Source organism: Hydra vulgaris, chromosome 09, assembly GCF_038396675.1.
Source record: "Hydra vulgaris chromosome 09, alternate assembly HydraT2T_AEP".
Classification (NCBI taxonomy): Eukaryota; Metazoa; Cnidaria; class Hydrozoa; order Anthoathecata; family Hydridae; genus Hydra; species Hydra vulgaris.
In genome coordinates, this window is record NC_088928.1 from 24,120,001 (window position 1) to 24,146,541 (window position 26,541).

Below are 26,541 nucleotides of genomic sequence, written 5' to 3' on the forward strand. Positions count from 1 at the left end.
AGAGCAGATCCAACTATGTTTACAATGTATTTTTGCACCTTGTCTAAAAGAGAAAGGGCATCATTGGAAGTTTTGTGCCAGATATTGCAACAGTATTTCATACAAAGACAGATTTGAGATTTATAGAGATAAAGAATCCGAGTAAGAAGGTGTTGAGCAAGATAAAGAGATGCAACCTTAGCAGATGCTAATTTTGGACTTGATATATGGTTTCCAAGAAAGATCGGAAGTAAGAGTTAATCCTAGAAGATGAAGGGTAGATGACCCAGATGTGAGAATATCTGGAAGTAAATTAAAAAGAGTGTAGGGCCAAGGATTGAACCTTGAGGAACCCCTGAAGTTACAGGATATGAAGAAAAGTGTTGTCCATTGAGGACAACTATTAAACTACAATTAGAAAGGAAGGATTCAATAATCCTAAAGATGTTACCAGATAAGAAGGAATAAGAACATAAGAAGGAAGCTTATGGAGAAAACCAGCCTGCCAAACTTTATTAAAAGCTTTAAAAATGCCAAGAGCGATAGCCTTAACCTCTCCACCTCTATCTAATGCACAATAAAACTTATTAGTTATTTTGTATATATTGTTAGCAAATCAGCTGTTGAATGAGAAGACTGAAATCCATATTGATGATCATTAAGTAAGTTTTAGATTCAAGATGAGAGATTAAGTGTTTGTTAATAAAAGATTCAAAAACCTTGCTTATGATAGGAAGAAGACTAATGGGGCGGTAGTTAGATAAATAAGATCACCTCCAGAATTTTTGAAAACAGGGATAACGAATGCTGCTTTCCAGAAGGCTGGAAAACAAGACTTTGATAAGCACTTGTTGAATAGTTTTTAAAATAAAGACGACATCTCCGGAGAACACTTTTGCAAGACTATAACAGGTTTGTTGTCCGGACCACAAGCTGTAGAAGAGTCTAAGCAGGAAATCACTTAGATACAGAAGCAGGAGTAAAACGATTGTCAAGAAATGGATCAACCTGTTTGTCTGCTATATCAGGTAAAACGCAACTAGTGGAATCAAGAGATGATATTGATGAAAATTTGCCCTTACTATTGATACTGTTAAAGATTCTCCAGAAGTCACTAGAGCCTAATTTTAGTGATGAAATATGAGATTTCATGACCTGAGAGTAGCAGGCTTTGGTGTTAGATAAAACCTTTTTACAATAGTTTCTAGCAATAATAAATAGACGTCTGTTTTCTGAAGAATTGTTTTCCTGATAGATTGGAAGTAATGGTTTCGATTGGAAATTACAGCAGCACAATGTGAGGAAAACTATGGAGAAGAGTGAGGCTTGACTTGGAATCATCGAGAGGGAATAAAAGATTCTATGCCAGCCTGGATCCACGAAGTTATGTTAGAAGCGCATTTATCAGCAGGAAGAGGAAAGATTTATACCCACCAAAAAAAAAATCATGGAAAGAGTCCCAGTCAGCTTTAAGGTAGTTGTAAGAGTAACGATGATAGGGGGATTCTGATGATGAAGAAAAATGTGATATAGTTTTAGAAAAGGTAAATGATTTGGGTTGTCTGGAAAGTGAGTTGGAAAGTTGACTATTTGAGTTAGAGATTGAGAAATGCAAAAGTTGTGGGCCTTAACACCTGCAGAGTCACTGACACTAGAGCCAAGTCATTCAGGTATATATATATGTGTGTGTATATATATATATATATATATATATATATATATATATATATATATATATATATATATATATATATATATGCATATATATATATGCATATATATATATTTACATGTATATATATATATATATATATATATATATATATACATGTAAATATATATATATACATGTATATATATATATATATTTTTACTTTTTTTTTGCATATAAAGTTTTAATATTCATATAAAGGTTTAACTAAATGCTAAATCTAAATCTAGTTTCGACCTTTCATCTTTCTTTTTTAATCTAGTTTCGACCTTTCATCTTTCTTTTTTAATCTAGTTTCAATCTTCCATATTTCTTTTTTAATCTAGTTTCGATCTTCCATATTTCTTTTTTAAGAATTTTTGAGACACTAGCTTTTTAGAGCAACGCTCATTATAGTATTTATAGAAAGGGAAACAACATTATGACGATGTGACAATGGTTGAAGGTTAGCTGCAAGAGCAGGTCCAACTATGTTTAAAATGCATTTTTTCACTTTGTCTAAAAGATAAAGGGCACCATTCGAAGATCCGCTCCAGATATGGTAACAGTATTCCATGAAAGGATGGATTTAAGATTTATAGATATAAAGAATAGAGTCTGGAGTAAGAAAGTGGCGAGCACGATGAAGAGATCCAACCTTAGCCAATGCTAATTTTGCAATAGATTTGATATATGATTTCCAAGAGAGATCAGAAGTAAGAGTTAATCCTAGAAGATCAAGATGGCTCATCAAGTACATTACCATTCATAAATATAGAAAGATCTAGATTATTGCGACAATGATTAGCTGAAAAAAATTGAGTTTTATCTGAGTTAAAGTTCACCAGCCCCTGAGAGCCCCATGCTGTAGCAGAAGATCTTTTTCAAGCTCAAATGCCCCCCTCCAAACAATCAGAGAATGTTGGCTTCTTATCAAAACAAGAATTAATGGTAGTATCAACAGCGAAGAATGCCACCTTAAATGTGAGAATTTCTGGAAGATCTTTATTGTAAATTAAAAAAAGTATGGGGCCAAGGATAGAACCTTGAGGAACCCCTAAAGTTACAATGAAATGAAGAAGAGTGCTGTCCATCGAGGACAACTTTTAGTCTTAAAGATGTTACCTGATACACTGTAGAAAGAGAGCTTATAGACCAGCATGCCAAACTTTATGAAAGGCTTTAGAAATGTCAAAAGTGATAGCCTTAACCTCTCCAGATTTATCTAATGCACGATAAAATCTATCAGTTATTACTGTTAACAAATCTGCAGTAGAACGAGAATATCGAAATCGGTTTATTCATACAATGCAAAAATCATGCATGTGCAAAACCTTAAGTAATAAACCATATTTTAAGAAAAAATATGGTTTATAACTTAAAATGAAAAATATTTATCATGAATATTAAAATTTTATATGAATATTAAAACTTTAAATGAATATTAAAAATAATCTAATGAAAAATATTATTATTAAAAAAATATATATTTATCATTAGTGGTTCATAAAAATCTCCATAATGCCATTTTGCCACTTAAATAGAGTATTATCGAAGCGTAAAACCAATTTTTTAATTCAGAATGCAACTCCTGTTATATTGATATTTGTCACTTTAAAACTTTAATGATTTAGCAGTGGGACAAATATTTTATGAATTTTTCAAGAGGTACAAAAATCCAAAATCAATCCTTTTTCATGCATTTACCATTTTTACTGTAAAAGCTCAAAACTAATTCTAATGAATGTGTTTCTCTAAATACCATAGCAGGGTCGGTCTTGAAGGCCCTAGGCAAAATGAAATCGGTAGCCCAATTTAAAAAATAAAAGATAAACTATTAGCCAAGTGCAAAAAGACAAGGAACAAAGGTCCGAAAGGAATTGTTTGCGGGGGCTTATTCCTACCTTGTTCAAGGTAAAAGTATTTAGAAATTAAACTAAAAAGTAACAAATTTATTGTGATTCATTAAACATTTCATGTATATTGTTTATCCCATATTTTGCAGAAATCAGATTTTTCACACCAGCAATTTCAAATTCATAATTATTTTTGGAGGAAATATTTTGCACAGCATTTAAATATTGAGCTCACAAATGCATATGTGAGAGCATATTCAATTCTGCACTAAATTTCATCAAATCGTTTTGGTGTAACTCTTAATTGTTTTTTTTTATGTTGTTGGAAATCCAAGTGTTGGTTTAATATTGTACAGAAATCTAAAGAGACTTAAGTTACATTCCATTTGCTTGAAATGTGTAGTAAACGTTATAACTGCTTGATCTAACAAAACATTAAAAAATTCCCCTCAATATTTTCTTTTCTGTCAATGATTCATCTATGCTTTCATAAACAAACTTTAGCGATTTCTTTCTTATCAAGCTTATGGCAGCTAGAAATAAGATTTCATCTGATTACATTTCTAACTCTTGAGCAAACTCTCATTACTGTGTTGAAGCATCAAACAAAAAATAAATTTGATGCCAAAACTTCAAAGGTGTCATTGCGAAGTTTTTTCATTCAGTGAAAGACTGAAGATTTCACCATGTCTCCAAGAATTTGATTAAGACTGTGACATCCAAATAGCACATAAAATGATTTCAGTTTGAGTTCAAGTATATGTTACACCATGATTGCAGCTTTTCACATCACATCCTTCGGCCACTGCATTTTGATCATGATTCCAATTAAAATAAATAATATATAATTAATAAAAAAAATTATTTCTTATTTTTGGATTCTGCTTTTTATAAATTCATTCTTAAAGTAAAATTAAATGATTAAAAAACTTATATATCTTTAATTGTTTTTCCCTTATAATTGTCAAAACTGTAAAAATTTCTCATTATATATAATTGTAAAAATTTAAATGACTACAGTGTTCACAACAAGCAGCTCAAACAAGCTCTATAACAATAAGCAACTCAAACAAGCTTGGTCACAATAAGCAAAGAGACAAGAAAAGTTGTGGTCCTCAAAAACTATTTATTTTTAGCCTTTTTAGTGTTTAAAAGTTATTTTTTATTAGGATTTCTATTTGTTTTTAAAAAACTTTGTGAAAAAAGCAAAATATTACTAAACAATAAAAACACAATTAATTTAACTTTTGAAGTTTTTACTTTCTTTATTCAATGAATTGCAATTATGACTTTGATAATTATAAATAATATAACCAAATATAAGCTTAATAATATTAAAACATGATAACAACTCATTCTAAATTTAAATTACCTTTAAAGACAGTTAGCACAATCTTTTTCATTTTATTTCTAAAATATTTAAAAAAAAAAATCTTTCAACCGAAGTATAAAAATTGCAATTGAAAAACATGTTATCAAGCAAGTTAATTTTTACTTTATCGCAATTAACTCTAAAATTTGCATTAAAAACTTTCCCACTCCTTTGCCACGAATTTGATCATCCAGTTGGATTTCATAACTAGAAAATAGTTTTTTTTAAATAAAGCTTAACATTTAAAAACAAGACATATATTTATTACTAAAAACAAGCATCACAGTTTATACAGCAAATTGCAAAACTTTAGGTTTTTATAGATAATCTTGACAACAAATTAAAAAATTTGAGATATTTTTCATTGCGATGTAGATAAATTAGTTACCCAATTACCTAAATTTTTATTTAAACTAAAATGAGTTAATTAAACTCATGAAAATATTTGCAACTTTTCTTTCTAAAATTCATATTTGACTTAAGTTACAGCTGTTTGACAAAAGTTACAGTAGCCTGACTTGAATTATTTATACAATAGTTAAAAAAACATCACTTACTAGATAAACTCAGAAAATAATTATGAAAAATAGTTATAATAAGGTTTAATTAGATAAAATAAAACAAGGATGTTAATTGCTTATTTTTTAAAATTTTTTTAATTTCTTATTTTGAATAAAATTAAATTATATTGTAAGTAAAAACAACAACAACAACAACAAAAAAACAGCAGAAAAATTAAATGTTTATATACCTGAACTACAAGTAGAGATAAGGTTGTTTATCTCTGTATTTAAAAAACTCATAATAGTGTCATTATCAGGGCTGAGTATGTTACTTCGGTGCTTGGACCAGGTACATTTACAAGGTGTTGAATTGGAATAAAAAATTAGTTAGGCTACCAACTTATAACAAATACAAGTCTCTTACAGAGACATATAATAAAGTAACCCTCAGAATTAGGAAAAATGAGGTTGGCAATAAATTGCTGACCTCAAACTGTTAAAGATCAGCCTCAGGTCGGCAAAAAAAATTGACACAAATGGGTTACCATAAAACATAAAAACAAGGTCAGCAATTTTTTGCCGACCTCAAATAGTATGAGGTTGGCAGTTAGGTCGGCATTGCCGAATGCTGACCCTAATTCTGAAGGCTGATATAGATATATAATATAATACAGAGATAGAGATTTAACTGGAAAAAAAATAAAGAAGATTTTGAAAATTTCGAAATTGAGAAGCTGCAAAATTTCAAAACTTTATGTTTCAAGATAATTTTGTTGAAATTATAAAATCCTGTGATGGCTGGGAATTTCATAATGATCATGTAAACCTGAAATAACTGGCATTTGTTGATCAGTTACTTTAAGCTATCTGCAGAAGTTGAAAAAAAAATTTCATCATTTAATATTGTACACTCAAACATTAGAAATCAAAATTAAACTTTTTCTATTCAATTATTTAATCTAAAAACATTAAAATTAAAGAGTTTATTGAATTGAATTTTTAATAATTTAAATTTTAATTTAATCTGTTATAATAATGCTACACTTAATAGTGCCATTCAAGCGTGTTTGACACAGAATCCTTGGCAGCCATTGCAACCAAGGTAATGATGAGAAATAGTCACAGCACTTTTTTTAATAAGAAAATGTGAATGAAAGTGTATGCAAATATCTAAAAAATAAAATTATCTTCAAATTATATAATGTTAAAACATATTAAAACATATATCAAGTTTTACTGTTTTACTTGAAAATTGCATTGTGACAACATCTCTTTAATTTTGACCTAAAGCAATACGTTTTACTTTTAGTTATCAATTAAATGCCCATAGATACCTAGGTTAGTGCCCATAGATACCTAGATCGAATGTTGCTAACCAATCAAAAAAACAGGTTTTGAATAAAATATAGCAATAACGACGAAAACAGTAAACTAAACCACTACAACGTCAAGCAATCCGTTTCATAGTCTTTTGTTTGTTAATTAGTTTTAAAATTTTTGTCACCCAACACGAGTCTGTGGTTGAGTGACTAGCTTGCAGAGCTTCTGAAGCAAAGCACTGTGATTCGAATCCTACCACTGGAACCTTTTTTTTTAATCATTTTTTATTGTTCTAAAATCGAAATAAAACACTTTTGAAGTTTTATAGACATTATATATAGCATATGTAAATAGGGTTGGCCGATTTAAATCATATCGATTTAAATCAGTGATTTAAATCAAGATTTAAATCGAAAGAATTTCTTGATTTAAATCATTAGACGACTAATGATTTAAATCAAGTTTTTCTTTTATGTTTGATTTTTGAATAATAAAAATTTATTTAAAAACTATTTTTGTCATATTTCAAAACAAAACTAATTAAATATAGCAGAACTATGTATTTATAGAACTAATGACTTAAAGTATACAATAAAAATAAATAAACCAGGTAATGCTACAGTGCACAAAACAAATCAATAAACATAATTATCAATTAAAACTAAAAAATTTTTCTCCTGTGTGCAGATTAAAATTACTTCTTAACATCAAAGTGAATAACTTTCTGCTGATTAATTGCCTTGAAGAGAAACACAAGCTTAGGAGCTTTTTCCATACCCAATCTATTTCTCAGTTTTGAATGTACCAAGCCGTAAAAGGAGAACACACGTTCAACTCCTGCAGATGAAGCTACCGCAGTCATCAATTGCAAAATTGTATTTAATGTTTTACTTTCAATGTTATTACGGTGTGATCTCCACCACTGAACAGACGATAATGCTGTTAAAACTTCCAAGCTAAATTTAAATTCCAGGAATGGGTACGATTTTCCTCTAAATTTCATAACAGTAGTAATAATATGTGGATTTGTAGATTGGCATATTCCAACACAGTATTTTTTTCAATTCATTCAACATTCTACCTTGGTAATGAGGGTGAAGAAGATTAGTCAGAAGATGGGATGGTGTCACTGCTTTTTCGCATCTTTTTTTGAATTTCTTTTGGATAACTTTCTCACTTTTACACATAAGTTTTCTAGATTTTTCTATACTTCCACTACATGTGCTATTTTGCATTTGTCACTTTGTGTCACATTTTGTCACTTTGTGCTTTATCAAGTGCAAAAGCAATAGGTTCTAAGCGAGCAAGTAGATCTTCTGCAGATCTCTTAATGACTAAGTTAGAGACATTTTGTTGCACTGTAGTGTCAATTATGGCCCGGTTAGACTTACAGATTTTTAGCAGAGTTGACCAATTTGCAATATACACTTTTAGACATTCAATCTCTCCATTTAGAGCATCTTTAATGTTACCCTTTTCTTTATCAAACACTATTGTTAGGAGTTTGTCAGCTACGTCCTTTCTTGTTGGGCCACTATAGCCTGGCCTCAACATCAACATAAGTTTTTGGAATTCTGGATGTTCAACTAATTGAAATAATGAATTTGTTGCAAAGGTCATTCTTGCAATCTGCTTATTAAATACGGCTTTTTGACTCAGACTTGTTCTAACAACATGTGACAATAACTCAGAACTTGTATTTTTATTTATTGAACCATTATTATTTATATTTTCATTCCATAATTTTTATGTTGATACATTTAAATAACGTTTTTTTGCTAAAACAGATGGTTCTGAAGGTTGCTTTGTAATATCAAATTGAATGTTGGAAGAATGAGTTTGAAATTCAATTTCTAAAAAAATAATTTGAATAAAATAATACTAATTACAAAAAAAGTTAATTATTAAAAAGTCTACATTATATCACCTTCTGCATTGTTTTCACGAAAAAATTTATTTAGATGTACTTTTATTCTTGCCACCAGACCTTGCAGTTCTTTTTTGCATATCCTACATCTTGCTTTACATCCCTTGCTACTTTTTGTTTTAAGCTTTTCAAATTTACACCACACTGGGTTAGATCTTCTTCCAGACATTTTTTTGTTTTTGTTCAGTATGTTTTAAATATTTTTGTTTCTGCAAAAATAGCTAGATTTTTAAACCATTTCAGAGTAATATCTTTAGTTTTGACAAACAGTCAATATTAAATGATAACATAACAATATTTAAAAAAAAAAAACTTAATACAATCTAAACTTTATATAATAAATATCCAGAAAATCCTTATACAATTACATAGTGTGGATAGTTTTGTGGAGGTAAAGGTTAAAAGAAATGATTTTAGAATTCTGATATATACTATACTTCTGACCTGTTTGACCACTGCATTATGTAAAAAAAACACAGTCAACCAAAATTTTTATTTAAATCAAAAAAATCTGATTTTTTTAATTTTTTTTAAAAAATCGTGATTTTTTCCAATCCTGTATGTAAAGATATTATTCACTATAAAAAACAAAAAGAAGAGAATTTTTTGAAAAGTTTAAAATATTAATAGGAGAAATTTGTAACGTATATACCATGATAGAGATACTTATGTTATTTTAGTTTTTTATTTCAAGTTTTCTACAACTAAGTTGAGTTTGTGCAAGGAAAAGGGTTATATAGCATATATATATATATATATATATATATATATATATATATATATATATATATATATATATATATATATATATATATATATATATATATATATATATATATATATGTATATATATATATATATATATATATATATATATATATATATATATATATATATATATATATATATATATATATATACATATATATATATACAATATAAAATCTATATAACTATGAAATTGTTATGTTTTGCATTTTAAATATCAAAATATTTTAGAAAAATCAAGCTGATGATTTGAACTTGCCATGCGCTGGTCTTTAACTAATTTAAAAACTTTTAACCGCTTTACTGACTTTAAACTAATTTAAAAACAATAAGGGAGTGTAAAAACTGTATATTTTTAATAAGAACATGATTGAAAATGCTAATTTTATGTTTAAAATAAAACATTTTATTAAAGTTATTTATTTGTATTTATTTGTGTAAAAATAATAAAAAATTAAAAATACTTATTATCAAGATAATAAGGGAACTTGAAAGTTTACAGCTATTTTACCCCAATTAAACATTCTAAACCAAATGCGCAACAATCACAGAATTGAAAAAACCATCAAAACAGTATCATACTCTGCATAATATTTTAGGAGTCAACTGGAACGCTAATAACTGATGATTCATGAGGTATCGAAGATGGCAGGAGGTAAGGCTTTCCGTAATTCTTTTTTAACCTTAATAAATCTCTGAAATATCAATGAATCTATCTATTATCATTATCAAAAATATTATAATTCTCTCTATAATAATAATTGAATATACTTTTAATTATAATTAGTATGTAATTTTGTAATTAATTTAATCTGTTGTTAAAATTAGTAAAGTTTTATTTTTCAAGGTAATGAAACATATTCTATTTTGTAAGTGATGTATTAAAATTCTATCTTAACAGGCTGTTTAAATTTATAAAAGCTGACGTTAATCTTAATTTATATACAAGTAAGTTGTTTTTCATTTTTAATTGGTTCTAAATAATTTTATATAAGATATCCAATCATGCTTTATATGAATCATTTTATACGTACAGTTTTATTAGTCTGGTGGTGATAATTAAAGGAATACAGTTTAGATTTTATTAAGTTAAATTAACTTTTAAAAACTTCTTTAAAAATTGCTTTTTTGTTTTGTTTCTAATTCAACAAATTTTTTGTATAAAAGGTATAAAATTGAATAACAATATTTGGCAGACGTGTAAACAACGCATGCCTATTGAATACTTATAATCATGACTGTTTCTGCCCCACTGTTACCATTAATCAACAAATATAAATTTTGTTGTGTCAATCCCTAATGGCCAGTCAATGCATGTACATTTAACTGCACCCATTACTTATGGTTAATCGATGTAATTATACTCTAATTAAATTAATTAATTTTACTTGGTTAGTAAAATATTATTTTCAATAAAACGTGTTTTATATTTATGGGGGTGCACCATTTAAACATCCACTTATTATTTTAGTTTGTATTTTAGTTTTAGTGGCACAGTTTATCGTAAATTGTAAGTTTTAATTTATAATTTTTCTTTAAAAGATAAAACCGAATAAAAAGACTCTTTTTATTCAGTTTTATAGTTTGTATTTATCTTATTGTAAGAAATACTTATGCGTATTTCTTACAATTACCTATGCATTTTTTTTAAATAAAATTTGTTCAATTAGTTGTTAAATTATTAAGAAGTTGCAGTTTGTTCTTTAGATATGAAGATAATAATGACAATAAGCTGCTGACGTATGTTAGATTTTAATTGATATATTAACAAAATTACAAATAAAGAGTTTTAAATTTTATTTTAATGGTATGATAAATTTATATGATTTTCTTACTTATTGAAAAATTGTTTGCTAATTATAAGTTGAATTTTAATGTTTCAGTTTACTTAATTAACAAAAAATTGACAGTTTGTCAATTTTTCTATTTATCAACTATAATATTGGTGATTTTTTAAACTTTATTCAAGCCTTTATTTCCGTTTTTAGTTTAAGTTTAACCATAATTCTAATAATTCTTACTGTAACTAATTTTTACAGCTGAGTTCCATATTGTAGCTCTTAAAGTTCATATACTTAAGCTTTCTCTCTCTCTCTCTCTCTCTCTCTCTCTCTCTCTCTCTCTCTCTCTCTCTCTCTCTCTCTCTCTTGTGCTTAAGGTTGGCACAGCTCGAACACCAGTCCTGTCATTACCAGTATTACCAGTAACAACAGCAACAGGTAAATAAATTTGTTGTGTTTATATGTGATATCTTAACTCCTTTTTATATTTACATATCATAATTGCTTAATTTAAATAAATTGCTTTACTTAATATTTATCTTATGATGCTTTTTTAGCATACCGAAGAACAAATGAAGGGCCCAAACAACGACTGACCCTCCTTTTTTTGAAGGAGTGGCTCCTTTAGAAGGCAAAATAGGCACATCTACAATTAGTATTTTTGCATTTTGCATATCTATTAACTCTATGTAGTTAAATGTTTTAAACCTTTTTATACTTTGTTTTGTTATTTTGAATTTCTTTTTTTTGTCTGTTGTTGGTAAATAAATATTTTTTAAAGATATATTTTGTTCCTTTTTAATAACTGATGTTTGACTAATTGTAAGTATATATACTTAAATTTAGTTTTTAAACAGGACACATGTTGATAAGAGTTTTTATAACTGAAAGTGTATATCTTAGTGTATATAAACATCATTTTAATAAATAAATATCTGATTTTTTGTAATTATTTCTAATCATTAACCAATAAAAAAATTTTATATATATATATATATATATATATATATATATATATATATATATATATATATATTTACTATAGCATATACAGAAAAGCAAATGCTTACTAGTTTTGCTTATCTTTATAGCATACAACTTTTTCAAAAAAAGTAGAAAAAAATGAAGAATAATGAAAGAAAAGATTGTCCCATCTTCAGCCGATGGAGTGGCACTCATTTGCAGCAGTAGGCCATAAGATTTTATGTACTGAATTTATACTGAAGAGATTTTTTGTACTAAATTTATACTGAAGCTTATAGCTTTATGTACTGAAATTTATGTACTGAATACTTATAGCTTTATGTACTGAATTTATACCGAAGTTCTCCACTGGCACCTGTTCTTGCCAGTGGAGAACTTCAGTAGAGTGGAGAACTTTTTACTCATGGGTCATTTTGAAAATAAATAGATTAAATATTTCAATGTAAAAACATTTTTTTACAAAAGATACGTTGATGACATTTGTGCTGCTTTCCAGTCAGAAAATTACGCACACCTTTTTCTTTACAAATAGAAGACACAATTCTAATTCTTTACTAAGCAAACTCAAAAAATATTTTTTTTAGGCGTAACTCTACACAAAATTAATTCTTCATATACCACTACTGTTTTGTAAAAAAACCTATTCTGGTCTTCACATTAATTTTTATAGTTTCACTCCATTTTCATATAGAGTTAGTCTAAACAAATCCTTAATCGATAAAATGTTTAAAATTAATAGTACTAAACTTGGGTTTCACTCATAAATAAACGACCTCTTTAAAGTATTTCAAAGAAACATGTACCCAACTTGGTTAATTTCAAAAACTTATAACTCTTTTATATTTAAACAAGATTAACTCAAATACTCCACCACAATCAAAAATCAAAGAATCATTGTCTTACTTTAAACTGCCGTTTTTGGGAAAAACATCTGATTTAACTAATAAGACTGAACTTAATTACTAATAGATAATGCCGTTCAGCAAATATTAAATTACTATTTACCTCACTAAGAATTTCTAAACTCTTTTCTTTTAAATATTCTATTCCTCTAGAGTTCAAATCATTTGTGGTCTATAAATTCGCATATGCAGGATATAACTCCTATTACATAGGCGAAACTACTCTCCATCTTAAGACACAGATATCTGAACATTACAAGGGAGATAAAAAGTCTCATATCTTTAAACACCTTTATGCTAATGAAAATTATTTCATGTAAACAAGTGATAAGTGTTTTTCTGTTTTAGATTCAGCATCTAAAAATATGAGTTAAAACTCAAAGAAAGTATGTTTATAGAATGATTAAAACCTGGTATGAATATACAGTTTAACCATGTCTAAATGACACTTTCTGTTTAGCTACTACTTTCTATGCATATTGCATATCTTTTTAACCCATTGTTTTGTTATTTCCTATTTCTTTAGTATGACATGATAAACTTTTTAATTGATTTTATTGTATTTTTGTAATTATATTATTATTAGTTTGTACAAGAATAATTATATTTTGTTTTTTTTTAACACCTTTATAGGTATTTTAACAAATTTTAAATATTTAATTTTAACTGAAGATGATTAGTGTTAGTCAAAAATAATTAATAACATACATACATACATACATACATACATACATACATATTAGGGTGATTTCATATTGTTCTTCGGAGGAAACTAAAATGGAATTGAGGCGTCAAAGCAGTAAAGCGGAACTGGTGGAAAAAACTCATTTCTTCTTCATCAGCAGTTGACATTGTGAGTGAAAGTAGCTCAAGTTCCTCGGATGATGATGAATATCAGACTCCTTCCGCTTCCAGCACATGAGCACAAGTGGTTCAACAAAAAAGAAGATAAAAGTTCTAACAAATAATGTTGTATAATAATCTTGATTGTGTTAATATTTCTGATCGCCGTGCACTCTTTGTGGTTGGAACAGTTGCTCAGGCTCTTGGTCACTCTCTAAAAGATTTATCATTGTCGTACAGCACAATCCGCAGAGAAAGGCGATCTGTTCGTGAAGCGCTGACTACAGCTGACAAGGTTGATTTCTCTCCTGATGATCCACTTCTTTCGTATTGGGATGGAAAGCTCTTACCTGATATCATTGATGGTCAAAAAAAAAGTGGATAGAATTGCCACCCTTGTGACTGGTGGTAGGGTGGAAAAATTGCTGGCGTTCCAAAGATTGATAGAGGTACAGGTGAGCAACAGGCTGATGCTTGCATGAAGGCTCTTAAAGATTGGAAAAACTTGTTCAGGGACTGGTTTTTGACACTACTTCATCCAACACTGGGTTAAACATTGGTGCCTGCACAATAATAGAGAAGAATCTTGACCGTAATCTTATATGGATAGCATGCAGACACCATGCCTTTGAAGTCATGCTTTCCACCATTTTCATGACTACATTTGGAAGCAGTGGAGGACCTGAAGTTGGAATTTTTAACCGTTTCCAGAAGCAATGGCCAGCAATCAACAAAGAGGTGTTCACTATAGGGAATGAAGAATTGTATAAGTGTGATTTTTTTCTCAAACTCCGTGAAGAAATGGTAGTGTATTATGAAGAAGCAATTGAAGGTCAACAACCCAGGGATGATTACTTAGAACTCTTGAATTTATGCCTTATTTTTCTTGGAAGATCAACTGCAACATTAGAGTTGAATGTAAAGTTTCGGGCACCAGGTGCAACACACAATGCACGTTGGATGGCAAAAGCTATATATTGCATGAAGATATATTTGTTTCAGGATCAATTTGTTATTACTGCAAAGGATAAAAAAAGGAATAACAGACATAAGTCTTTTTGTGACATTTATATACGGACAGTTTTGGAATGAAGTTCGGTTAGCTGAACAAGCACCATTCAATGATGCCAAGCTTCTTCAACGAATTCAAGAATATCCAAATCGTACAATTGCAATCAATGCAGCAAAAGCTTTTCATCGCCATCTGTGGTATTTTTGCTTAATCAGACATCTGGCAACCCTAAATAGAAAATAAAGTTATGTTGCCAACTTTTAGTAAATGGCAATACTTCATTGTTTTTATTTAATATCAAGGCTGCAGTAACATACTAATTCTGGTAGATAGACAAATTTTTATTATTATTTTTTAATTCACCTCCACAAGGCCGAGAAGGCCACTACAGACGAGGAGGCTACTTAATTGTGGTTATGACTCTCTCTCAACTCTATGACTCTGAAACACAAACCTTGACGAACAAGGTCGCTTTTGCGGAGAAACAAGTTGAGTGTGGTATTACCAGGGACGTGGTGGGGATCTAACTTGGAACCTCTCGCTTATGAAGCGAGTACTCTACCACTACACCACTACCGCGTTAGTGGTAAATACATTAACTAAAAAAAAAAAGAAAAGCAAAGTCAAATGTCAGGTCACGTTTTCCTGCTACTGGTAACATGTAACTTAGTACAATCTGCTTCATGTCCTCCTGCCTTGTAGGATACCCCTTTTAAGGCAAAGGCTAGGAGATGCCAACTCCGACTTAAAACACCCCCTGCCTTGGGGCTTTTGGTTGAGTAAAGGCTAGAGATGGTGTCTCGATAAAAATACTCATCTTGGGCAGATGTTAAATGCATCCGACTACTGTCTTGTAGAAGGCCTCCTAGGCAAAGACTTAAAGGGTAAACAGATTCTATCTGTTAACCAGCCTTGCATCTCTTCTTCATCTATTAGGCTGGCGCAGATGTATTTTTAATACATTGTTTCCAGTTTAGGATGTTGAATGCTGGAACTTCTTGACTCAATGCATGGGTTTTGCTTATGTCTCTGTTTTTTTGACTAGGCAACTCATTCTATTATCTTCTAATGAGGGTACAGCTCTAAAACTCAGTTTTATGGTTCTGAGGCCAGCTGACAGTCAGGTCTGAGGTAGCTCTCAGAGAGGCTGATTCCATCAACAGCTGAAAAATATCAAAGTATAAACAGTGTCATGTTGTGCATGGATGGTGTCCCTGTTTGTACTTTTGGTGTGCATTGAGAAGGCCACATTTGGAGCCCTTTGTTACAGCTTAGGGTTTATTAATAGTAATGAGGCAATTGCTTGGGCTATTAAGCAGTGTTCTGAGTACTATCTATGCTTTGAGTCAAGTTCTTCAATCTATTTTAAAAATGAATAAAGTACCAAAAACTATAACACAAAAAACCATCATCATTCACTAATAATTGTGGTCTTCGAAGTAACTTTTCTTCTGTTGAGTCTTATCTTTTGCAAAGTTCACCAGACCTACTTGCTCTTTGTGAGACTAATTTGAGTTCAGCTGTCTCATCTTGTGATCTTAGTGTTGATGGTTATCTTCCTTTAATACGTAAAGACTCCAATAGACACATGCTTGGCTGGGGCATTTACATTCGTAAGAATTCACCCATTTGTCATGAAACTAAGTTTGAATCCACAAACTATTCTTTCATGTGCTTTTGTTTAGCACCGCTTCACTCTATTGCCTTTCTCTTTGTTCTATATCGCTCTCCTTCATCTCAAGACTGCACTCTTTTTGATGTTATTTTTGATAATATTGACCAAGCCCTCTCTCTTTATCCATCAGCTAATATAGTTGTTGTCGGTGACTTTAATGCTCACCAATCTGAATGGCTTGGCTCTAGTGTCAGTGATTCTGCAGGCATTAAATTCTTACTTAACTTCATGAAATTCGGCTGGCGTGAATCTTTTGTTCCCTCTCAACGATTCCAGGTCAAGCCTCATTCTCTTCCATGGTTTTCCTCACACTGTGCTGCTGCAATTGCCAATCAAAACCGTTACAACATACCTGTTATTGTCTTGCAGAAGTGTTCTCCGGAGCTGTCGTCTATACTCTCAAAACTATTCAACAAGTGCTTATCAGAGTCTTGTTTTCCAGCCTGCTGGAAAGCAACATCTGTTATCCCTTTGTTCAAAAATTCTGGAGATTGATCTGATTCGTCTAACTACCGTCCCAATAGTCTTCATTCTATCATAGCAAGGTTTTTGAATCTTTAATTAACAAACACTTAATTTCTCATCTTGAATCTAATAACTTATTTCTGACCATCAATTTGGATTTCAATCTTCTTGTTCTACAGCTGATTTGCTAACAGTAATAACCAAGAGGTTTTATCGTGCATTAGATAAAGGTGGAGAGGTTAAGGCCATTGCTCTTGAGATTTCTAAAGCTTTTGATAAAGTTTGGCATGCTGGTCTTCTTGATAAGCTTTCTTTTTATGGTATTCTGGCAACATCTTTACGATTATTGAATTCTTCCTTTCCAATCAAAGCATAAAAGTTGTCCTTAATGGACGGCACTCTTCTTTTTATTCTGTAACATCAAGGGTTCCTAAAGGTTCTATCCTAGGCCCTATACTCTTTTTAATTTACATTAACGATCTTCCAGATATTCTCACATCTAAGGTGGCATTGTTTGCTGATGATACTACCATTTATTCTTGTCGTGATAAGAAACCAACACCCTCTGATTGCTTGGAGGGGGCATTTGAGCTTGAAAAGGATCTCACTTCTGCTACAGCATAGGGCTCACAGTAGCTGGTGAACTTCAATACAGATAAAACTCAATTTTTTTCAGCCAATCGTTATCGTAATAATTTAGATCTTCCTATATTTATGAACTGTGATGAACTCGATGAGTTATCTACTCTTCATCTTCTAGGATTAACTCTTACTTCCAATCTTTCTTGGAATCTATATATCAAATCAGTTGCAAAATTAGCATTTGCTAAGGTTGCATCTTTTTATCGAGCTTGATACTTTCTTACTTCGGATTCTATTCTCCATCTCTATAAACCTCAAATCCGGCCTTGCATGGGATACTGTTGCCATATCTGGGGCAGATCTTCTAATGATGCCCTTTCTCTTTTAGACAAGATGCAAAAACGCACTGTAAACATAGTTGCACCTGCTCTTGCAGCCAACCTCCAACCATTATCACATCATCGTAATGTTGCTTCTCTTTCCCTTTTCTACAAATACTATAATGGGCACTGCTCTAAAGAGCTAGCGTCTCTTGTGCCATCTACTAAAATTCATTCTCATTTTACTCGTCATTCAATTAAGTCTCATCCTTTTTCTGTGACTGTTCGTCAGTGCTCCAAAAACCCTTATTCGTCTAGTTTTTTTCCTCGAACATCAGTTCTTTGGAATTCGCTTCCTTCATCTTGCTTTCCTGATTCATATAATTTGCAATCTTTTAAGTCATCCATCAATTATCTTGCTCTACAATCTTCATCTTCTCTATTACAGTAACTTCCAACTTTAATTAGTGGTTGCCTTATTGGAAGCGAAGATGTTTAAAAAAAAAAAAACATTAACTAGAAAAAAAAAGCAAAACTTTTTTGTCTGATTTTGCGGACTTCACATGAAAAAAATTCAAACAAAAAATTGTCCACCCTTTCCCTTGTACGCACTGGTACGCTTTTGAGTGACCCCCTCCCCATACTTGCTTATGTAATTTATGGATGGCTCTATGGCAACCAATTTCCAACTCTGAATATTGCTCTCAAAGACTTGATGCCGGGTGCGCTAATCGCACTTGTTGATAACTCGTTTCAGTATTATAAGCGTGAAACATCGCGCTGGGTGATTTTCACATATAGCACTGTATATATATATATATATATATATATATATATATATATATATATATATATATATATATATATATATATATATATGTATATATACACATATGTAAAATAGTGGCCACAAAATTTTAACAACTAAATTCCAGGACAATTTCAGAACATTGCAGGACTTTTTGTCTCTAGGATTTAAATGTCCTATTTTCTAGGACATTTAAATCCTACTAAATTAATAATCATAATATTTAATTTTTATCTATATTTTGAATAAAAAAGTATTATTTTATTTCAAACAGTTCTGCTTTATCCTTGGGAGAGGGAATAGAATCCAGAGCAAGAAAATGGCAAGCGCGATAAAGAAATGCAACCATAGCAGACACCAATTTTGCATTGGACCTAGTATATGGTTTCCAAGAAAGATAGAAAGCAAGAGCAAATCCTAAAAGACAAAAGGTAGATGACTGATCAAGCATATTACCGTTCATAAATATAGGAAGATCTAGATTGTTACGATAATGATTACCTAAAAAAAATTTGAGTTTTATCTTAATTTTGAGTTGAAGTGCTTGACTAAATCTTGTTATTATTCATGCTAGAAAATAGTATCTGTGGTTCTAATATTTAAAAACTAACACTCTGACCTTTCCAAATATCATCCAATCAGTCTTCTTTCTATTAGCAAAGTCTTTGAGTCTTTAATTAACAAATTTGTAACATCCCATCTTGAATCTAATAACTTAATTTCTAGCAATCAATACATTTTTCAGTCTTCTCATTCTATGGCTGACTTGTTAACTGCTGTAATTGAAAAATGCTATCATGAATTAGATAGAGATGGAGAGGCAAGGGCTATTGCTCTTGACATTTCGATAAAATTAGCCATGCTTGTTTTTTCCACGAGCTTGATTCATATAATGTATTTGAAAATTTTTTATTTATTAAATCATTTCTTTCTTTAATTAAATCATTTCTTTCATTTAGTCATCCTCAAAGGCCAACACCCTTCTTCGTTTCCAGTAACTTCTTGAGTACCTCAAGGTTCTCTTCTTGGTCCTGTGTTGTTTCTTATCTACATTATTGATCTTCCTGACGATCTTACATCTAAAATGGCTCTATTTGCTGACAGCTCAACTTTATACTCCTGTCTTGACAAAAATTAAAAACAGGAGTATAAAGTTAACTAATTAATTGTATTTGATGTAACCTGCTTCATAACTAAACATGTAATGTGTTGGTTAACTTTTAAAAAATATATTATTTATAATGTTCATGAGTTTCGGTTGTTTTTTTTTTGTAGTTACATTATCTTGAGATTTATATTTTAAATAATTTGTTTAATTTAAATGTCCGAAAAAATTTCTTTTCTATAGTTGAAATTTCTCTAACTAAGCTAAGGACATCAGGCCAAATAACAGTATGTAAATAATAGATTTAAGGACATTAAATCCCCATATTATTATCTTTATGTAGTCTATCAACATTTTCAGAGCTCAGGACACTAGTGACCAGAATAAAATAAAAATTTTGTGACTTTTATTATTAAGGTCTATATTAAGACTTCACCAGTGTGTTAATTTCCAATTGTAGATAACAAGGGAAATTCTCAATAAATTTAAAAAAATAAAAAATTATAAAAAAATAATTTCTTAAAAATAAAATACTGTTTTTAAAACAATTAAAAAATTTGACTCAAAAATGTTTAATGTAAAGAAATCTTTTGTTAAAACTATTTAAAAAGACTCGTTATATAATACAGGCCTTGTTTTAAATAAAAAATACACATTTTTATTTAAAACAAGGTCTGTAAATGTCAAAAAACATTATTTTTTTAAAGGGCGTATTTTTTAAACTACTGCCATATAATAAATTACTGCAAAATGAGTTCAATTGAAAAATTAACTCAACAAAAACAATGTAGAAATGTTATTAAATATATTATGGAATGTTTATTTTTGAAAAAATGAAATCTATTTTTTATTAAGTTTTTAAAAATTTATTAGGTTTGTAAATAGCACTTGAACAAAATTGCCATTTAGGCTTTTGTAAATTTTTAAAATAATTTTCATTTAAACTTTTGTTTGTTTTTTATTTAAGTTAATTGGTTCTTTTATTGTTTATATTTATACTTTTTTTTTTATAGATTATTTCTTTTATCTTATCTTAAGATGAATTTAAATATTAAGAAATAATTTTTCTAAACTGTTTATTCAGTTTTAAACACTATTCTCTAAAAAGGAGTTTTAGAGTCGAGAGAGGGTTACAACCACAATTAAGTAGCCTTATTGGTCTTGGGGAGGTGAATTAATATAAAAAAAAAATTAAATAAAATTATTTTTACTGTGTAGTGAGTTCAACATTTATTTGCACCTAAATTTAAAATGAAAATACAGCTCTATTAATTTCTGGTGTTATTCCATCAAAAGCCAGTCTAACTTTTGCAGAAAATCTAGCCTGCTGTCTTTTTGAAGTCAGTGATGTAAGTGAAGCAGCCTTTGAGTAAGCAAATATCAATGAAATTGAAAATCTTTTTCTTCAAGATGAATTGAATATGCTACTTTATAAAGAAGAAATATCAATGCATTTTTGATGATTAGACTTTAAGTGGCTCAAAATAGAATTCATACTTTTCAAGAACACAAGTAAACGAACAGAAAATCTGCAAAAATGACGCATTACTTTGCATCAAACATCAGCAGATGTGGAATACGTATTTTCGGTATGCAATAATTTTTGCACAAAAATAAGATTTTTTTTCTATATTTATTTCTATATACTTATTAAGAACTATTTAAATTATTTAAACTGTTTTTATTAAAAACTCATAGTGATGTAATAAAATAAAATTAATGTAAAAACATTTTTTGTTTGTAAAATTCAAAAAAAAAAAAAAAAGTAAAAACAGCTGTTTTACTTTTTTTTACAGATTTTAACAGCTGCTACTATTTAAAAAATTTAAAATAGAAACAATGTGGAACAAACTACCAGATTTTATCATCAAAAGTGAATGCTTGAACTTATTCAAAACTTGATTTGTAATTTATAATTTAACTTATTTACCATCACTACACAATGTATATGCTGTCAAAGTGAAATTAATTACAATTAATTTCATTTGTAGTTTTCGAACTTCTAGCTTTCTATTATATTATTATATTAAACAGCAATTTTCGACAATAAAAGAATGTTTTAATATAAATTTCTATTTATAATATATAATTTCCGACTTTTTGATATAAATGATGACAAATGTCATTCATCATTTACTTTCTCTTTTTTTGTTGTTGAATTAATTGGTTCAAGTACCTTTTTTCGTTTGTTTTTTTTTAGCTTTTTCTAATTGAATTAAGAGAATATGTAATTTATTTTTACATCCCTGATAACTTTATTGATTGACAATGTATAACTTAAAATTTCTCACCAATAAAGGACTTCAATATCATTATCAACATCAAAACGAAAGTGTGCCATTCCAAGAAAATTTTCTTCTTCATCTTTTACTAAAAGATATCTAAAAGAAAAATTAAAATGTTAATTTTTTTTATTGCTATTTTATTTATTAAATTTTATACTTTATGTATTGTCAGAAGACAGAGAAGATGAATAATAAATAATATTATTAAAAAAAGTTAATCTTTTAAAGATTATTAATGAATTATTAATGGTGTTTTATACAACACCAAAGTACACAAAGATCTTTGTACAGCTAGTGGCATTGCACTTTTAAAAATATTTCATTTTGCTATACTATACAATTTGCTTGTTGAACAGGATTCCAAAGTATCTAGGATCTCTGACAAGTTCAGTTAAATGATAACATTTTTAAAATTTATTATACTTTAACTATAAGGATATACTTCATTTTCAACATTAAGAAGAAATTTTGTTTTTTGTAATTTAACAATCATTAAGAAGAAATTTTGTTTTTTGTAATTGCAAAACCTACAAAATTCTCATTATTTTAAACATTAAAAAAGAATTAGATTTAACCAAAAAAAAAAACTGAATGCAATCATCAGATTTTAAATTATGCCTAAGAATACTTATTGCATTGCTATAAATTCAAAATAAAAAAATTAACTTTAAAATTATATATAACTTTAAAAACAATATGTAACTTTCAAATTGTTACAAATATTATAATAACTTTTTTTGTTTATAACTTAGAATGTGCATGATGTAAATAATGCACATTCTAATTTGTGCAGGATTTACATCTTGCACATTCTTATCACCATCTAAAGACAAGAATGATCGAAAACTATATATCTTCACTCAAATGAAAGTTGTTTCAATAAATATAATTGAGTTTTTTTTATTTTGGATTCTGCCCCCAACAAATTTGTATTGAACTAAATGATAGTATGTATATAAAGTAGGATTTTAAAAAAGCTGCCTTGTTTACAAAATATTTATGTGCTAAAAAGAAAATTGCTTCTAAAATACTCTATGTATCAAAAAGCTAAATTAACTAATGTAATTAGAAGTCTTTTTACAGCAGCTATGACAAGTAAGTACATACAGGTTTCATAAAAAGTTTGGAATCATTTCTCTATAACATTTTAAACAAGGTAGACAAATTTTTTACACACCCTATGCAGTTTTTCAGATTTTACATAATGTAACCCCATTTGTAAATAATGTTTGTATTGTTTTTTAGGAAAAATGTCTGAACTCAAACCCACTATTATTCATCTATTTAAGCAAGGAAGAAGTGTGAAAGAAATTGTCTAACTTCTAAACATCAAACATCACCAAAATGTATCCAAAGTCATTAAGTGATATCAAGAAACTGGGAGCTATGAAGACAAACGAAGAAGTGGACGCCCTCGGACTGCCAACACTCCAGCTAACCGGAATAAGATCTTAGGTCAAATCAAAAGAAACCCACGAACACAGAAGAACTCAACAAGAAAAATGGCCAAAGCTGTTAGAATTTTTGAAGGATCAGTCCGAAATATTCTGAAAGGAGCCGGATTAAAAGCCAGGAAACATGTTACAGCTCAGTTACTTACAGAAGAAATGAAACGAATACGTTTGAACCGATGCAGGAAGCTTCTGAAACGTTTTGGTGCTGGGCGACACCGAAAAATTCTGTTTTCTGATGAGAAATGGTTCGATGTTGAGCAAGCTCATAACAATCAAAATGACAGAAGTTGGTCTAAGGAATCCCTGCCACTCGAAAAAAAAATCATTCCCCATCAACAGAAGCCACAGCAAGTGATGGTCTGGGCAGGAATCACCCACAATGCTAAAACTCCTCTCTTCATTGTACCAGATGGAATCAAAGTTCCTGGTGCTGAATATCAAGCGATGCTTGAAGAAAAACTTTTGCCCTGGACCCAGCAGCATTTCGGAGATGAAGAATGGACGCTTCAACAGGACGGTGCACCCTCTCACAAAGCTATACAGACATAAACTTGGCTGGAAGAGAACTTTTCCAATTTTATCAAAGTTGACATCAGCTCTCAGAGACAGATCGGAGAATGGCCATCAAACTCACCAGACTTGAACCCGTTAGACTACTCGCTTTGGAGTATTCTAGAGACCAAAGCTTGCATGAAACCCCATTGATCGATTAAAGAGTTAAAAAAAGACCTGATTAAAGCCTGGAAAGAAATTCCAATGGAAACAATTGCTAAAGCTGTGGATGATTTTCCTAAGAGGTTAAAAAAGTGCATCCAGCTAGAGGGAGGACATTTTGAGAATATGTAAATAACTATGTCTGACGAACTGTGTACATACATTCATAACGTGTGCACATACATTCATAACCTGTTTTGCAAATGAAATATACTGTGTTTTGTAAATGAAATACTGAGTTTTGCAAAATGGCCCCGAACATTTTATGCACCTTGTAGTTGACAACTGCTTATTATCTGCAATATATTAGGCCTGGACAAAGAATGGTGTGCAATTGCACTTCATTCCTGACCACATGATTTTTTTTTAAAGTTGTTTAATATTTTGACAACTTTTTTTTTAGCGCATTTCATAAACGCGCTAAAAACACTAAACTAAAATAAACTAGAAAGAAAATGTAAAAAAAAAATCTATAAAAAAAATAAAAAATTTCTTGCAAAAAAAATAAATATATAAGAACCAAAATAAAACTCAAAAAACTCAAAATTGAAATGAAAATTTGTACAAAGTTACGCGAAACATTTTTACATAAAATTAAGGGCTCGAATTAAGTGCATCGCAATCCTGAATTGCGATTGCTTTTCACACCTTCGCAATTAAAAAAAATAAAAAATATTATATTCATAAAAAAATATTTTTGCAATTTGTTTTTTTTTGTTAAATTTGTTTTCTTTTCATATTTAACATTTTTTTTGCCCATTCTTAAAAGTAACGTTGTCTAAGTTTTCTATTAAGAGTAATAAAGTATATAACGCTAAATTTATCTTTTGAATAGAAGTATAACCTTTGCTCTCTTCATATAAACCATAGGCCACCTAACTGTATTGTTCAGTTTTTTAGTGCAGTCGTGAGTTCTAACCGTTTTACAAATTATTAAGCGTTTTAAGGTATAATAAATTAATGGTTAACATTTACTAGCTTGTAAATGCGCAGTTTTTAAGATATAGTTTTTTTATATTTTAAATTTTCAATCTTATGGTGTTTCTATTCCTTTACGTCATTTTATTTTTAAGTCAATTTAATGTTTGTGTATTTTACCAAAGACAATAAATAAAGACATAAACTCTGAAATTTCATTAAAATTATATTCCATAAAACACACATCAACAATGTTTTTGAATTCCATAAACAATATGTCAGCAAAGTGCCAAACTTTGTACCGTCTTGTTAATTTAGTTTTTTGGAATCTTTGGCATATAGAATTAGTTTAAATAAAAAAAGAACAAATGCAAACCTATGTGTACAAAGAGCAAAGTTGCAAGTAGAATGAAAAGTGTTGCAGAAAATTTGTTGGAAAGATTGTTAATTTCGTTGGAAAGATTGTTTCATTATCATCAACATCAAATACACAGTTACACTTGCAAGAAGCACTCATTATCCATTTAAAATGTAATTAAAAATTCAGTGAAAAAGAATGAAGTAATCTGATACCAATAATAAAAGAAGATCTGGCTCTTAAATATTACCTAAAATTCCCAATTTAAAAAATTCCATTCTCCTAATAAAGTTTGCTAAATTATAAATTAAAATTTAATAATAATTCTCAAAATTATAGAAAATTAATTGTTATTAAATTCTAATAGAAAAATAACATAAGAAATTCTAATTTAGTAAATGTGTTTAACTTGAAATAAAATTGCTGTTATTGGTATAACTACGCTATTGAATAAAGGTGAGTTTCCACTCATCCTTTTTTCACGGAAATGGAAAAGGAAAAATAATCACATGAGTACGCGTATTGTAAGTTTTAATTTGTTCAAAGTAAAACTATGCATGCTTACTTGATTATTTTTTCCTTTCTTATCCCGTTCCCGTAGAAGAACAGATGAGTGGAAACTCACCTTACCTGTGAAAATGTCACTTGGAAAAAACTTCTTGAGAGTTAGGATTTTCCCAGCAATTTTAGGGATTTTCTTAAATAGTATTTTAAATCAAAATTCATTTCTCAAAATTTGCTAATAATTCTTTGCAATGCCTTCCAACAACAGCAAATATTATATAAAAAAGTTAGCAAGAAATAAGGTACAATCTAAAAAAATAACAAATATGTTCGGTTTAACATCCGCAAATGCTATTTCTTTAAAAGTTTCGCCCATTTTGGCTGAAAATTCAAATAACTTATCATGGCCGACAACA

At 29.4% G+C, this 26,541-nt stretch overlaps 1 protein-coding gene across 1 annotated transcript in view; it reads right to left on the bottom strand.

Moving 5' to 3' along the window:
• Window positions 1-26,541, bottom strand: part of LOC100208571 (N-alpha-acetyltransferase 40) — a 66,999-nt gene that overhangs the window by 9,314 nt on the left and 31,144 nt on the right. Inside the window, exons 7-9 of the mRNA XM_065805094.1 lie at window positions 22,184-22,273; window positions 5,021-5,104; window positions 4,898-4,935 (exon numbers count right to left, since the gene is read on the bottom strand). Of these exons, the coding sequence (XP_065661166.1) occupies window positions 4,898-4,935; window positions 5,021-5,104; window positions 22,184-22,273 (212 nt within the window). The remainder of the gene's footprint in view (window positions 1-4,897; window positions 4,936-5,020; window positions 5,105-22,183; window positions 22,274-26,541) is intronic.